At 41.3% G+C, this 12,966-nt stretch overlaps 1 protein-coding gene across 1 annotated transcript in view; it reads right to left on the minus strand.

The window, feature by feature from the left end:
• Nucleotides 1-12,966, minus strand: part of Pkd1l1 (polycystin 1 like 1, transient receptor potential channel interacting) — a 136,510-nt gene that overhangs the window by 58,576 nt on the left and 64,968 nt on the right. Inside the window, exons 23-26 of the mRNA XM_052199716.1 lie at nt 9,426-9,624; nt 8,048-8,104; nt 4,310-4,519; nt 2,785-3,021 (exon numbers count right to left, since the gene is read on the minus strand). Of these exons, the coding sequence (XP_052055676.1) occupies nt 2,785-3,021; nt 4,310-4,519; nt 8,048-8,104; nt 9,426-9,624 (703 nt within the window). The remainder of the gene's footprint in view (nt 1-2,784; nt 3,022-4,309; nt 4,520-8,047; nt 8,105-9,425; nt 9,625-12,966) is intronic.

Consider the following 12,966-nt stretch of genomic DNA (forward strand, 5'->3'; position numbering starts at 1 on the left):
AATCAAAGGATAAGCAGACTGAGAAAGAAATTAGGGAAATGACCCCCTTCACAATAGCTACAAACAGCATAAAGTATCTTGGGGTGACTCTAACCAAACAAGTGAAAGACCTATATGACAAGAACTTCAGATTTCTGAAGAAGGAAATCAAAGAAGATCTCAGAAAATGGAAAAATCTTCCATGCTCGTGGATTGGCAGGATTAATATAGTTAAAATGGTCATCTTGCCAAAGGAAATCTACAGATTCAATGCTATCCCCATAAAAATCCCAACCCAGTTCTTCATAGAGCTAGAAAAAGCAATTCTCAAATTCATCTGGAATAACAAGAAACCCAGGATAGCTACAACTATTCTCAACAGTAAAATAACTTCAGGGGTATTCAGTATCCCAGACTTTAAACTTTACTACAGAGCAATAGTGATAAAAACTGCATGGTATTGGTACAATATCAGGCAAGCGGATCAATGGAATAGGATTGAAGACCCAAAAATGAACCAACACACCTATGGTCACTTGATCTTCGACAAAGGAGCTGAAAGCATCCAGTGGAAAAAAGATAGTCTTTTCAACAAATGGTGCTGGTTCAATTGGAGGTCAACATGCAGAAGAATGTGAATCGATCCATTCTTATCTCCTTGTACTAAGCTCAACTCCAAATGGATCAAGGACCTCCACATAAAACCTAATACACTGAAACTAATCGAAAAGAAACTGGGGAAGACCCTGGAGGACGTGGGCACAGGGGAAAAGTTCCTGAATAGAACACCAATAGCTTATGCTCTAAGATCAAGAATTGACAAATGGGACCTCCTAAAACTACAAAGTTTCTGTAAGGCAAAGGACACTGTCAAAAGGACAAAACGTCAACCAACAGATTGGGAAGGATCTTCACCAACCCTAAATCCGACAGAGGGCTAATATCTAATATATACAAAGAACTCAAGGAAGTAGAACCCAAAGAACCAAATAATCCTATTAAAAAGTGGGGTTCGGAGCTAAACAAAGAATTTTCACATGAAGAACTTCGGAGAGCTGAGAAACACCTTAAGAAATGTTCAACATCATTAATGATTAGGGAAATGCAAATCAAAACAACCCTGAGATTTCACCTCACACCAGTCAGAATGGCTAAGGTCAAAACTCAGGAGACAGCAGGTGTTGGTAAGGATGTGGAGAAAGAGGAACACTCCTCCACTGCTGGTGGGATTGCAAGATGGTGCAACCACTTTGGAAATCAGTCTGGCGGTTCATCAGAAAACTGGGCATGACACTTCCTGAGGACCCTGTTATACCAGTCCTGGGCATATATCCACAGGATTCTTCAGCATGCAATAAGGACACATGCTCCACTATGTTCATAGCAGCCCTATTTATAGTGGCCAGAAGCTGGAAAGAACTTAGGTGTCCTTCAGCGGAGGAATGGATACAAAAAATGTGGTATATTTACACAATGGAGTACTATTCAGCCATTAGAAACAATGAATTCATGAAATTCTTAGACAAATGGATGGAGCTGGAGAACATCATACTAAGTGAGGTAACCCAGTCTCAAAAGATCAATCATGGTTATGCACTCACTGATAAGTGGATATTAGCCTAGAAACTTTGAATACCCAAGACATAATCCACAAATTAAATGATGTCCAAAAGAAATGGAGGAGTGGCCCCTGGTTCTGGAAAGACTCTGTAAGAGTATAGGGGAATTCCAGAACAGGGAAGTGGGAATGGGTAGATGGAGGAACAGGAGGAGTGAAGAGGGCTTATGGGACTTGCAGGGAGTGGGGACCCAGAAAAGGGGAAATAATTTGATATGTAAATAAAAAATATATCAATGAAAAAAAAGACATTAAAAAAAAAAGAACTTCTGGAGGTATCACAGGGTGGGGATCTCTGGGAAGTGCTAGAGACCTGGGACCAGAGATGCTCCAGGGAATCTATGAGGGTGACTCTAGCAGAGAATCCTAGCAATGGGGGTTATGGAGCCTGATGTGACCACCTCCCAGAGTCAGGCAGGACTCCCAGTAGAGGGATAAGGATACCAAACCATCCATAAAACCTTTGACCCAAAATTTTTCCTATGTCTAAGAAGTTCATAGACAAGGATGGAGCAGAGACAGAAGGAACGGCCAACTATGACTGATCCAACTTGAAACCCATTCCATGGACAGGAACCAATCCCTGACAGTATTAATGATATTCTGTTATACTTGCAGACAGGAGCCTAGCATAACTGTCCTCAGAGAGGCACCATCCAGCAGCTACCTGAGATAGATGCAGAGACCCATAGCCAAACATTGGAAGGAGCTCATCAAATCTTGTGGAGGGGTTGGAGGAAGGACTAAGGGACCCAGAATGGATAGTCCACTAACTTAGACCCTCGGGAGCTCCCAGAGAATGAACTACCAACCAAGGGGCACTCATGGACTAGACCTAGACTACCTGCACATATGTAGCAGAAGTGCAGCTTGGTCTTCATGCAGGCCCCAAAATACTGGTGTCCCTGATTCTGTTGCCTACCCATGGATCCTTTTTTCCCTAGCTGGGCTGCCTTGTCAGGCCTCAGTGGGAGAAGATATGCATAGTTCTATGGTATCTTGATGTGCCAAGTGTGTTAGTACCCAGGAGGAGCCTCCCTCTTCTCAGAGGAGAAGGGAAGGGTGCAGAGGAGCGGCTTGTGTGTGTGGGGGGTTCCTGGGAGGAGATGTCAGGAGGAAGGGGGCTGTGATTGGGATGTAAAGTAAATAAATTAATGGGAAAAAAGAGGTATGCCATTGTCCTGTACCTTCCCAGGAGCTTGTCCCCTTGGATATGGACTCTTCATGAAGAACATGAGCTGGCTGATGTAGCATGGGCTGTGTGTTGCCTCTTGAGTAGTACTGTACAAGGCCAGGTCGCTGGGGAAATGTACCTGGACGAAGCCTAGGTTCTGCATAGAGCTCTGGGGGCTGTGGTGGAGAAGGGTCTGGAACTCCATCTGCCCCGTGCTTATGTGAACCTGATGCTTGTCTGAGAGACAGGCCTGCAAACAGACGTCATGGTGAGCAGGATGATGCTTGCAAAGTGAGCGAACCAATGAACACAGAACACAAAAAGCAGTAATACCAAATGCACTGTAGGTGTTTCCTGGTTTTGGTGCATCTTCACTGACAGTTCATTTGTTTTTTAAAGATCGCTATGCTCCTTGGTGCTTCCTAGTTCTTAGAAGAGCTTTGATAGTATGATTACTGTTAAAACCTGTATGTCAGTAGGTGTGTGCACACGCCTAAGGATTTAGTACAGGTCAGATACAAAACATATTCACGTATGCACATGAAAATCATGAGAACTTGCAGATTCAAATACAGTATTATTTGCTCTATATTTTCCAAAATATTTTGACAGCTATTAGTTAAATAACTCATCAAACTTGGCTGGTTAGGATGGAAGATGGGGGGGGGGAAGGAGGGAGAAACATCTACTACTAACCCATGGCTTCCTTAGAACATTGGGCATTTTATAAGATTAAAATAAAGTAGGTGAGGGGCTGGAGAGATGGCTCAGCAGTTAAGAGCACTGACTGCTCTTCCAAAGGTCCTGAGTTCAATTCCCAGCAACCACATGGTGGCTCACAACCATCCATAATGAGATCTGATGCCCTCTTCTGGGGTGTCTGAAGACAGCTACGGTATACTTACATATAACAATAAATAAATCTTAAAAAAAAATAAAAATAAAGTAGGTGAGACAACTTCTCAAAATCATTGCAGCAGAAATAGATGAGATAGACATCTACGTTTTTGTTTTTTTTTTTAATATCAGCAAGGCTACTTTTAAAGTCAATGTATGCAAACAATCATTTGTGTGATTTCATGACATTCAGCAGAAAACAAAGTATGTCCCCAAATCCCAAATGAAAATCTATCAAAACTCAACACTACTGCCACAAAACACTTAACATTCCAAATGAACATTTCCAAATGCTAAGCTATCACCCAGAAGCATACAGTAACGTTTAGGAACTTGCTCTAGTTTTCACTGAGAAAATGGATACAAATAGAGGCTAACAGGTAAGTAGAAGGGAGACAGCTGTTTTGTGAATATGTGAGTATGTGTGGTGTATGCACATATGTGCATGCATAGGTACAAGTGTGTGTGTGTGTGTGTGTGTGTGTGTGTGTATGTGTGTGTATGTATGTATGTATGTATGTATGTATGTATGTATTTGCTGGGGATGGAACCAAGGGTCTTGTGCATCCCAAACACATGTTCTACCACTGAGCCACACCCAGGCCTGTGATTGTGTTTCTGTGGTAGATAGAACATCTTACTAGTAACATGTCAGAGATGATCTTCATGCCTTCTTCTTGCAGATACTCCCCATCCTTCGAATCCTCTTTGGCAGCTTCCCAGACTCCAGAAATGAGAAGGACAAATTCAACTCTTAGTTTTTTGTTGACCAGCAACCACCTGGAGCACTGACCTTGAGCAAGGAACATCTGGGCGTATTTGAAGATGCACATGGCACTCGTCAAGCTCAACTGCATGGGAAGAGGGGGTGGGGTCAGATGTTCCCTGGCATGGAGTGTGTAGTTTTGCTTCTACTTTGCTCTAGTAGAAGTAGAAGTCTACTTTACTTCTAGTTTGCTTTCACTATTAACTAGGAATTGAAATGATTCAGTATGGGTTTGCGGTGACAGAGTCCAGCTTGTGTTTGCTATCGGGTGATGAGTGGACAACATTCCCTGCATCCATTTGTTCTGGGATGTTCAGCTTCCCCATTCATACCATGACCAAAGAAAAACAAAAGGTCCCTTATAGCCCTCCAGGTTTTAAGATGGTATGCACTTAAAAAGGAAATCATGTCATAAATCATTTGACATATCGGCTCCAACATCATTGCATATTCTCCATTCTCTTCATCACCATTGTGTAGTCTGTGCTCAAGCCATACTAAACTTTTGTCATCTAGCAAAACCCTCCTTCCCTGCTCCTCTCTTCATACATCTTTACTATAGAAAATTTCCAGACGTTTGTAAAGGCAGAGGGTAGGCTCATGTCACTACATATGTGTTACTCACTTTTAACAGTTATCCTTCACTAGCAGCATTTTTAAAAATCAATGTACATTTATTGATTCTGAGATTTTTATATGTGGATACTATGTAATTTGATCATATCCCCCACCCAACCCTTTACCTAATTTATTTGAGATCCATCTACCACCACCCTAGCTCCACCCAGTCCAATTTGTCCTGTCCAAGTATTAATGGGTGTGGAGTCATCCACTGGAGTGTGGTCAACAGACCAGGGGACACGCCCTTAAAGAAAACTGACTCTCCCTTCCCCAGAAGCCATCAAAGGTCCACAGGTTTCAGCTAGGATGGTGCCCATGGGCTCTTCCCTCCCCCAGGAAGCATATGCTCTTGCTCTTCAGATTCATTTTCTTTTAATGTAAAATCTTAGATAACATTTTTATCTCTGAATACTTCAGTCTGTAATCTGACAGAGAAGGACTCATTCTGCAAACATCCTCACTACCCTTAGTTAAAACAGCCATGGTTCTATCTTATTCCTTTTGTAAACCAACAGCTCCTAACGTCTATTGGAGTTAACTGAACTCTTGCCTGTGCTTCTGCTGAGTCATGTCCCTCCCCTGACGACAGTGCCTAGCACCATTTTTGGAGGATAGCTGTTTCCACGCTTAATTTCATTCATCAGTGCTTACAAGACAGGGATTAAATAGTTCCTCCTTTGGTCTTTAGTAGCTTCTAGAAACTGCTAAGTAAATGTGTGTGGTGAAATAGAGTGGATTCTGTTTTCTGATGGTCATGATTATTTATCCATTAAGGAGCAGTGGCTTAAAGATAGCTTTAAAAATAAAAATTTCAGCTGGGCGTGGTGGCGCACACCTGTAATCCCAGCACTTGGGAGGCAGAGGCAGGTGGATTTCTGAGTTCGAGGCCAGCCTGGTCTACAGAGTGAATTCCAGGACAGCCAGGACTACACAGAGAAACCCTGTCTCGAAAAAACAAAAAACAAAAAAAATAAATAAAAAATAAAATAAAAAATTCTCCCAAACTGTAAAAATAAGCTAGTTTGGAAGTGAACTTTTCTTTAAAGTTTATTTGTGTGTGTGTGTGTGTGTGTGTGTGTGTGTGTGTGTGTGTGTTCAGACATGCATATAGAGGCAGGTGGTCAGTGACAGGTGTCTTTCTTAGTCACTGCTTCTGAGAAGTTATGACTAGGCAGAAATTCCACACCCCAGGACCTTGAGTCCAGGGGAGGCCATATGTTCAGTACTCATGAGGAAAATGTGCAGAATGAGGCTTACTACTTCCAGGGTGACATTATTGACATATGGCACACCTTATTTATAATCTTATCCTCTGATTTGGGGAGCCATAGAGTGGAGATGTCAGAGGCATGAGACTATAGGAGGAGGTTGAGTCTCCGTGATAGGAACAGTCAGTCCCAAAACACCTTCCCTGAGTTCAGTTGCTAGGGTTAGCAGCTGATGTCACTTAACCAGAGCGTGTATCCTGGGAGATCTAGAGTTAGAAGACAGATGTGGCCCCAGTCCTCCTTCAAGTGCTGTTATATGAAGTCAAGTGAACTCTGTCATCAGATCCCTGAAGGTTTCAGGGAGATTATGGCATTTGAAACCAGCTTTGATGAGAGAGTAGTATTTTTGAAGGACAAGAAGTAACCTGTTCCAGGTTAAGAAAAACCTATTTCAAGAGCACAAAAACATCTAGAATGACAGAACCTACACTAGATGGCATGCAAGGGGAGATACAGAGATAATGAGCTAGGCCAGGTAAAGTCTTTGGATGCTGTGCAGAGAATCTTAATGTCCTCATGTAGGTAGCCATCAGGCATCTGATAGAAGCAGGTGACATGACTAGATGTGTTTTATGAAGGGAGACCTGTAAGAGGAGAAGAGTGGGTGATCACAGGAAGCCCAGCCTTCCTCCCTAGCTTTGGTATGATTGTTATTCAGCACTCAAAGTGAAGACTTAGGAAAAAGAATGGGAAATATGTGACAGGGCCACTCGTTGTCTTTCAGTAATTCCACTCCTGTCTCTCCCCTGTCATGGCACTTACACTCCAGTGGTGGAAAGAAGAACAATACACACACACACACACACACACACACACACACACACACACACACACACACGATAGTGGCTAGGTACTAAAGTACCAACAGAGAGAACCCAGGGAGTAAGGAGCGAGGGTTACAGGGTGACTTCTGTGAGGAAGCAACACTTGGGCTAAGTGACCATTTTCAGCTCTCTGTTTAGCCAAAGGCACAGCATAAAACAAGGACAATTACTCTGGTTATGGGCCACTATAACCCAAAAGTGTGGTTGGATGAAGACCAGGTGAAGAAAGTACAGGTCAGAAGGAACCAAAGCATGAAGGTCATGGTGAGATGTCTGCATGTTACTGAATGTTTAACACAAAGCTAGAATGGTATTAAGAGAGAGGAAGTGACTGACTGAGGCTTTTCCATAATAATGTTCTGATAACCGCGGTGGCGAGTATTATCAAGGTTGACAGAGATACCCACCCTGAATGAAAGATGGTCAGCTTGTGGGTCAGTGGGGATCAGGAGAGATGGAAGACACAGGGAGATTCTGGTCACATTTATTTTTTTAAAGGAAGAACTCACTAGTTCAGTTATACTTTATGGGTGTGGAAAACAAAGGGTGCGCATGTGTTCGTGAGGGTTTTGACTTGATTCTGGGTGTCAGTGCTGTCTAGCCTTGAGCCAAAAGAATCAGAAGGGAAATGAGTCACTTTGAAGTTGGAAATCTCTCAAGGGCAGATTTGCAGCACTTGAGAGAGGACTGGGCTGAGGGTATGAAAAACATGGCCTGATATTATCACTTTGATTTAAGACTAAGAAGCAAGAGGAGGTCACCAGGAGAGAAAGCCAGAAATGTCTCTAATTTCAATGTCAAAATATAATTCTGAATAGTATATTTTTCAAGTTCTAATCATGGTCTTTATACTTATTCAAAACAGTCAGGAAAATACTCTGCAGAAGAAATAGCACTTACCTTATTAGGGAAGCTTATGAGGTCTCTCAATATATGAATAGAATCCATCATAGCTTCCTATATAGCAGAAACAAGCCACCAACAGAGAGAAAGAGAAAGAGAGAGAGAAAGAGAGGGAGAGAGAGAGAGGGAAAGAGGGATAGAGGGAGAGGGAAAGAGAGAGAGGGAGAGAGGAGGAAGAAAGGGAGAGAGAGAGAGAGAGGAAGAGAGGGAGAGAGGAGAAGGAGAGAGAGTCAATATTATTTCAAATGCATCTTGCTTATAAAGAAATGGTGCATGTGTTGTGTTTTTCTGTGAAGAGGCGTCATAGAGGCTAGCCCTTTTGGACCAAGACCATGACCTTGGTCTCAAAGTTTCCTTCCAGTCCAGCATTACTCCGGTATGCCTCTGACCAGCCTCCCCAGATCCTGTTGGAAACTGACATAAGAGAAGCTGAAATAAAGGGACAAAACTAAGTAGAACTTTGAAGAAGGGGCAGAGAAAATGCCAGAGGCAGGAAAATGATTAGGTCTAGAAAAGTATCTTGTACTTCTAGTGAAGCAAAATATGCTCTTTGTAGACATGAATGTCCTCTCGTGACCACTGTAAAGCAAAGCTGCAGGATGGCTCAGTGGTTTAGAGCACCGATTGCTCTTCCAGAGGTCCTGAGTTCAATTCCCACCAAGCACATGGTGGCTCACAACCATCTGTAATGGGATCTGATGCCCTCTTCTGGTGTGTCTGAAGACAGTTACAGTGTACTCATATAAATAAAAATAAATAAACCTTAAGAAAAGAAATTCTGTAAAAGCAGTACCCTTTGCATGGATGGTCATTTACTAAGAAGTTGTATTTGTGGCAGGAGACACGATTCACTTATCAAGTGTACTATTCTTCTAGAAGACCAGTGCTCAATTTCCATCATCCCCATGATGGCCATCTGTAATTCCATCTGCAATTCCAATTCCAGGGCCATCTCATACTCACTTCTGGCCTCCATGGGCATTAGATATGTGTGTGGCACACAAGCATACACACAGGCAAAAAAATACCCATACTCATGAAATAAATACATCTTTTAAAACTTAAACAATTATGTTTATGAAAAAGAAATTGCATGTAATTTTGACTTTATCCATTTGCTCATGGTTGTTAGCAGAATAAAAATCAGATTTATAAATATTTTGTTCATAGAAACATTAGGAGAATTATATATAATAATAACTAACTTGTATCACTTTTTCTATTAGCAGAACTCATAGGAGTCTAGTTGCCTGCATACCTGGTTTCCTTTTTTGCCTGGATTTTATGAGCAGGAGCCCTTGCTGAAGAGCCAACTATTCAGAGATCCCACTGCTATGTTTATAGACATTGACCTCATTATGTTTAGGATCATTACCTGGTCTGTATAAGGTATTTTGCATGCTGAAGAAATTAATTCATCCTGTACTTGTGACCATTGATCACATGAAGAAGTGTTGCTGCTCTCCATATACAAGCGGCTCAGGATCCCAGTGATCATGGTAATGTAGTTCCTGATTTCCATGTAACTTCCCACCAGCTGGAGAGTAGACAGGTTTGCCAGGGTGGAGTTATATCTGAAGAAAGCATAGAGCTATGATGATGATTTGATGACTCTGTAAAGTTTTACTCTGCCAAAGGGGGAAGAGAGCTTGGTCTTGAGTATGTCTGAACCAAAGGAGAATGATGTGAGGGACAGGTGGTCTGTCTAGGGAAACTTGAAACACACAATGAGACATGATACCAAAATCCTAATAACCCCTCACCTTTGATTAGAATTTAAAAAAACACAAGATGTCAATTAGGTACCAACCAATATATGAGCATCACAACAAATCAAAGTATGTGGCCCAGAGCCAAAGACACATTAGCTAGAGCTAGTTGAGGTAGAACAACCTAACCATTAAGAGCTCAAAGTGTATAGACCCAAATTAGAGTGGAAATGGACAACATATTTGTAACTTCCTTGTCCTATGACAGCAAGACATCATTTCCGTAAATAACTCAGCCTGATTTTTCCAAAGGTAAAACAAACTCCAACTAAATAAAGATGCCCGGTGAGTAGTGAATCACATACTAAACATAGATGACATGCAAATGACTGTAGGAAGCAAAATAGAGAACTTCTCTAATGAGTCTGGGCAGAAACTGCACAGGCTGTACAGTTATGGAAAACATGTTCCATAGTCACTAAACATCCATACAAAAACCAAGTAAACCAAAGCAGCCACAGTAAAGCCTTGGAAGAGGGGCCCATACCCAGAGAGACACATTACATTATAGAAAAGATCCAGCTTTCTATGAAATCTTATGAGACTACCAAAGAAAATTAAAGTTCAATCTAGCACAGGAAAAATAACAGACAAGAGAAACTTCCTGTAGGACCCAAATGAGGGACCAGGCAGAGACTTCAAAGCAGGAACCGTATGTTCAAAGAACTAAAGAAAACTAATTTTGAAGATTCAATAAAGGTATTATGGTGACTAATCAAATATAGAATTAGCGATAAAGAAAGGCTATAAATTTGCTATAAAAGCAAATGAAATTTTGGAGCTATAGGTACAATAGCAAGAGAGAAATTTACTGCAGAGTCTGAAAAGTCAGTCTGAGGAAACAGCTGGAGACAGAACAATAGAGACTGCGTAGTGAGCAGGGGGTGGGGAATGAGCACAGACGAGAGAAATGCTGATGGCAAGTTCACAAATTATATTTTTTCTTTCTTAAATTCATATAAAACGTATGGTTGAGTCTATAACTGGCTGGGGTGTGGTACAATAGTCACAGCCAGAAAAGAAATCTGGGGATAAAGCTTTGGAATGACGAAATGATCCTATATAGCAAGTGGAATCTACTGAAGACAACCAAGGAAAAAATAATATACCTTCGATTGCCTCTGATGTACACTACACCCTTCCTTTTTTCTATTTTTTTAAGAAATAGTAGACTATATAAATAATAATTATAATACTGTGTCTTAGTTTCTTTCCCTGTTGCTCTGATAAAAGCGACTTAAAGAGAAAAGATTTATTCTGTCTCACCGTTCAAGGGTACAGTCCACCATGGAGGGCTAAAACCAAGGTGGCAAAAGCTTAAAACATCACTTCAGGACACATCCACAATCAGGAAGTAGGCACAATGAATACCACTGTCCACTCCCAGCCAGGGAACGATGCCTCTCCCAGTGGGTGGGCCACCCCCTTTGAGTAATGTAATCAAGATAAATCTCCCACAGACCTAACAAGAGGCCTATCTCCCAGGTGACTATGGAGTCTATCAAGCTGACAGCACTAACCACCACACACTGTATTATTTGTTTGTCATTATCTATATATGGGATCTGTATTTATGATAAAAATTTCCACAAAAAGTAAGTGGAAATAAAGTCACATAGGAGTGCCATTTCTGTATTTTATGGAAATTAAGTGAACTATCTGTAGTAGTTTTTAGTATGTTAAGATGGAAATAGCAAGACCCAGGACAAAAATTAAATAAAACCTGAGAAAATATTTTAAAGTGATGAAAGATGTTAGCATAGCACCTTACAACATATTCATCCAAGAGGGAAAGAAGTGCTAATGGAGAAAAAGAAGAACAGAATCATCTTAAGATGTAGAAGAGCAAATAATGAACAACTCAACCATGTGTTGATAATGCTGAACCAATCAAAACTTAGAGATAAGACTGTACCAAAACTCTACCACAAATGTCTACACATAAATTACGTTCAAGAATAAAACTGGATTGAAAGTTTAGGAAAGAAAAAGGCATCAATGCAGACAGATGCCGTAAAGCACCGAGAATGGGTGTGTTTATATTGAGTTATAAACAAAGGGGAGGAGCAAGCCTTATTCATCCAGAGGAAGACTTTCTAATGATAAAATGGGCCAAGCCACCAGAAAGGCCAAAGTTACAAATGCAAAATCGGTCAAAGTGCTAAGAGTTAGCGGATGAGTGCTCAGCCCTGAACAGGATGTCTATGTCAACCATGGCACCACCAAGGCGCAGGAAACACAGTGAAAGAGGCGTAACAAGGAACCTAAGGGCTGGAGCATGGGGAGGAGGAGCGCTGTGAACACGACTGTCACAATCGTGAACTCAGCAGCCATGCAAGATCTACCCACGATCAAGCCAAGCAAAACCCCAACGCAGACAGCATAGTCAGACAAACAGAGAGGTAAAGGGGGAAATAAATAAATAAATTAGTCAAAGTATCAAATGCACACTATTTGGACCAGGGGCCTCTGATGGGGCTCTCCGCAGGGCCAAGAGAAGGCTGAGCAAATAAAGGGATGTCTCTTAAAAAAAGTACTACTGGCCACGTAGATATAAAACTATTACAATGGAGTATTTATCCCGTAAAAAATCCTGTACACAAAAACATTAGAGCATATACTAGAATGAAAAAAATTCTTTAAGAAACAAACGACTCAAATTGACTTAAAAAGAATCAACAACAGCAACAACAAAAAAGTAATGAGGTTAAATAAGTAAAAACCCACAAAGAACCCTCCAGACCCAAATGATTTCATTGGCAGTTTCTATCAAATGATTACAGAATTAGTAACTGCCATTCACAAAATCTTCCAGATCTCACGACTCAGAATATTTCAGGTTGATCGAGGCTAGCCTTCCCCTGATACTATAGCCAGACAAAGACAACCCAAGAAAGAAAACTACAGGCCAGAATCTCTGAAGCATAGAGACAAAGCTTCTCAAGAGAGAGCAAGCCTCCCAAGTCCAGGAATACAGAGAAGGATTAGATGGCCACACGAGATTTAGTCCTGAAATACAAAGTTGACTTCATACAAAAACTGATGGCTTGTAACTTGTGTCTGTTTGTGCAGTTAGAACAAAATATTGATAATTTGGTGACTTAAGCGACAATTCATTTCATGTGCTTTGGAGGCTGTGAAGTGAAG

This window comes from Apodemus sylvaticus, chromosome 11, assembly GCF_947179515.1.
Source record: "Apodemus sylvaticus chromosome 11, mApoSyl1.1, whole genome shotgun sequence".
Classification (NCBI taxonomy): Eukaryota; Metazoa; Chordata; class Mammalia; order Rodentia; family Muridae; genus Apodemus; species Apodemus sylvaticus.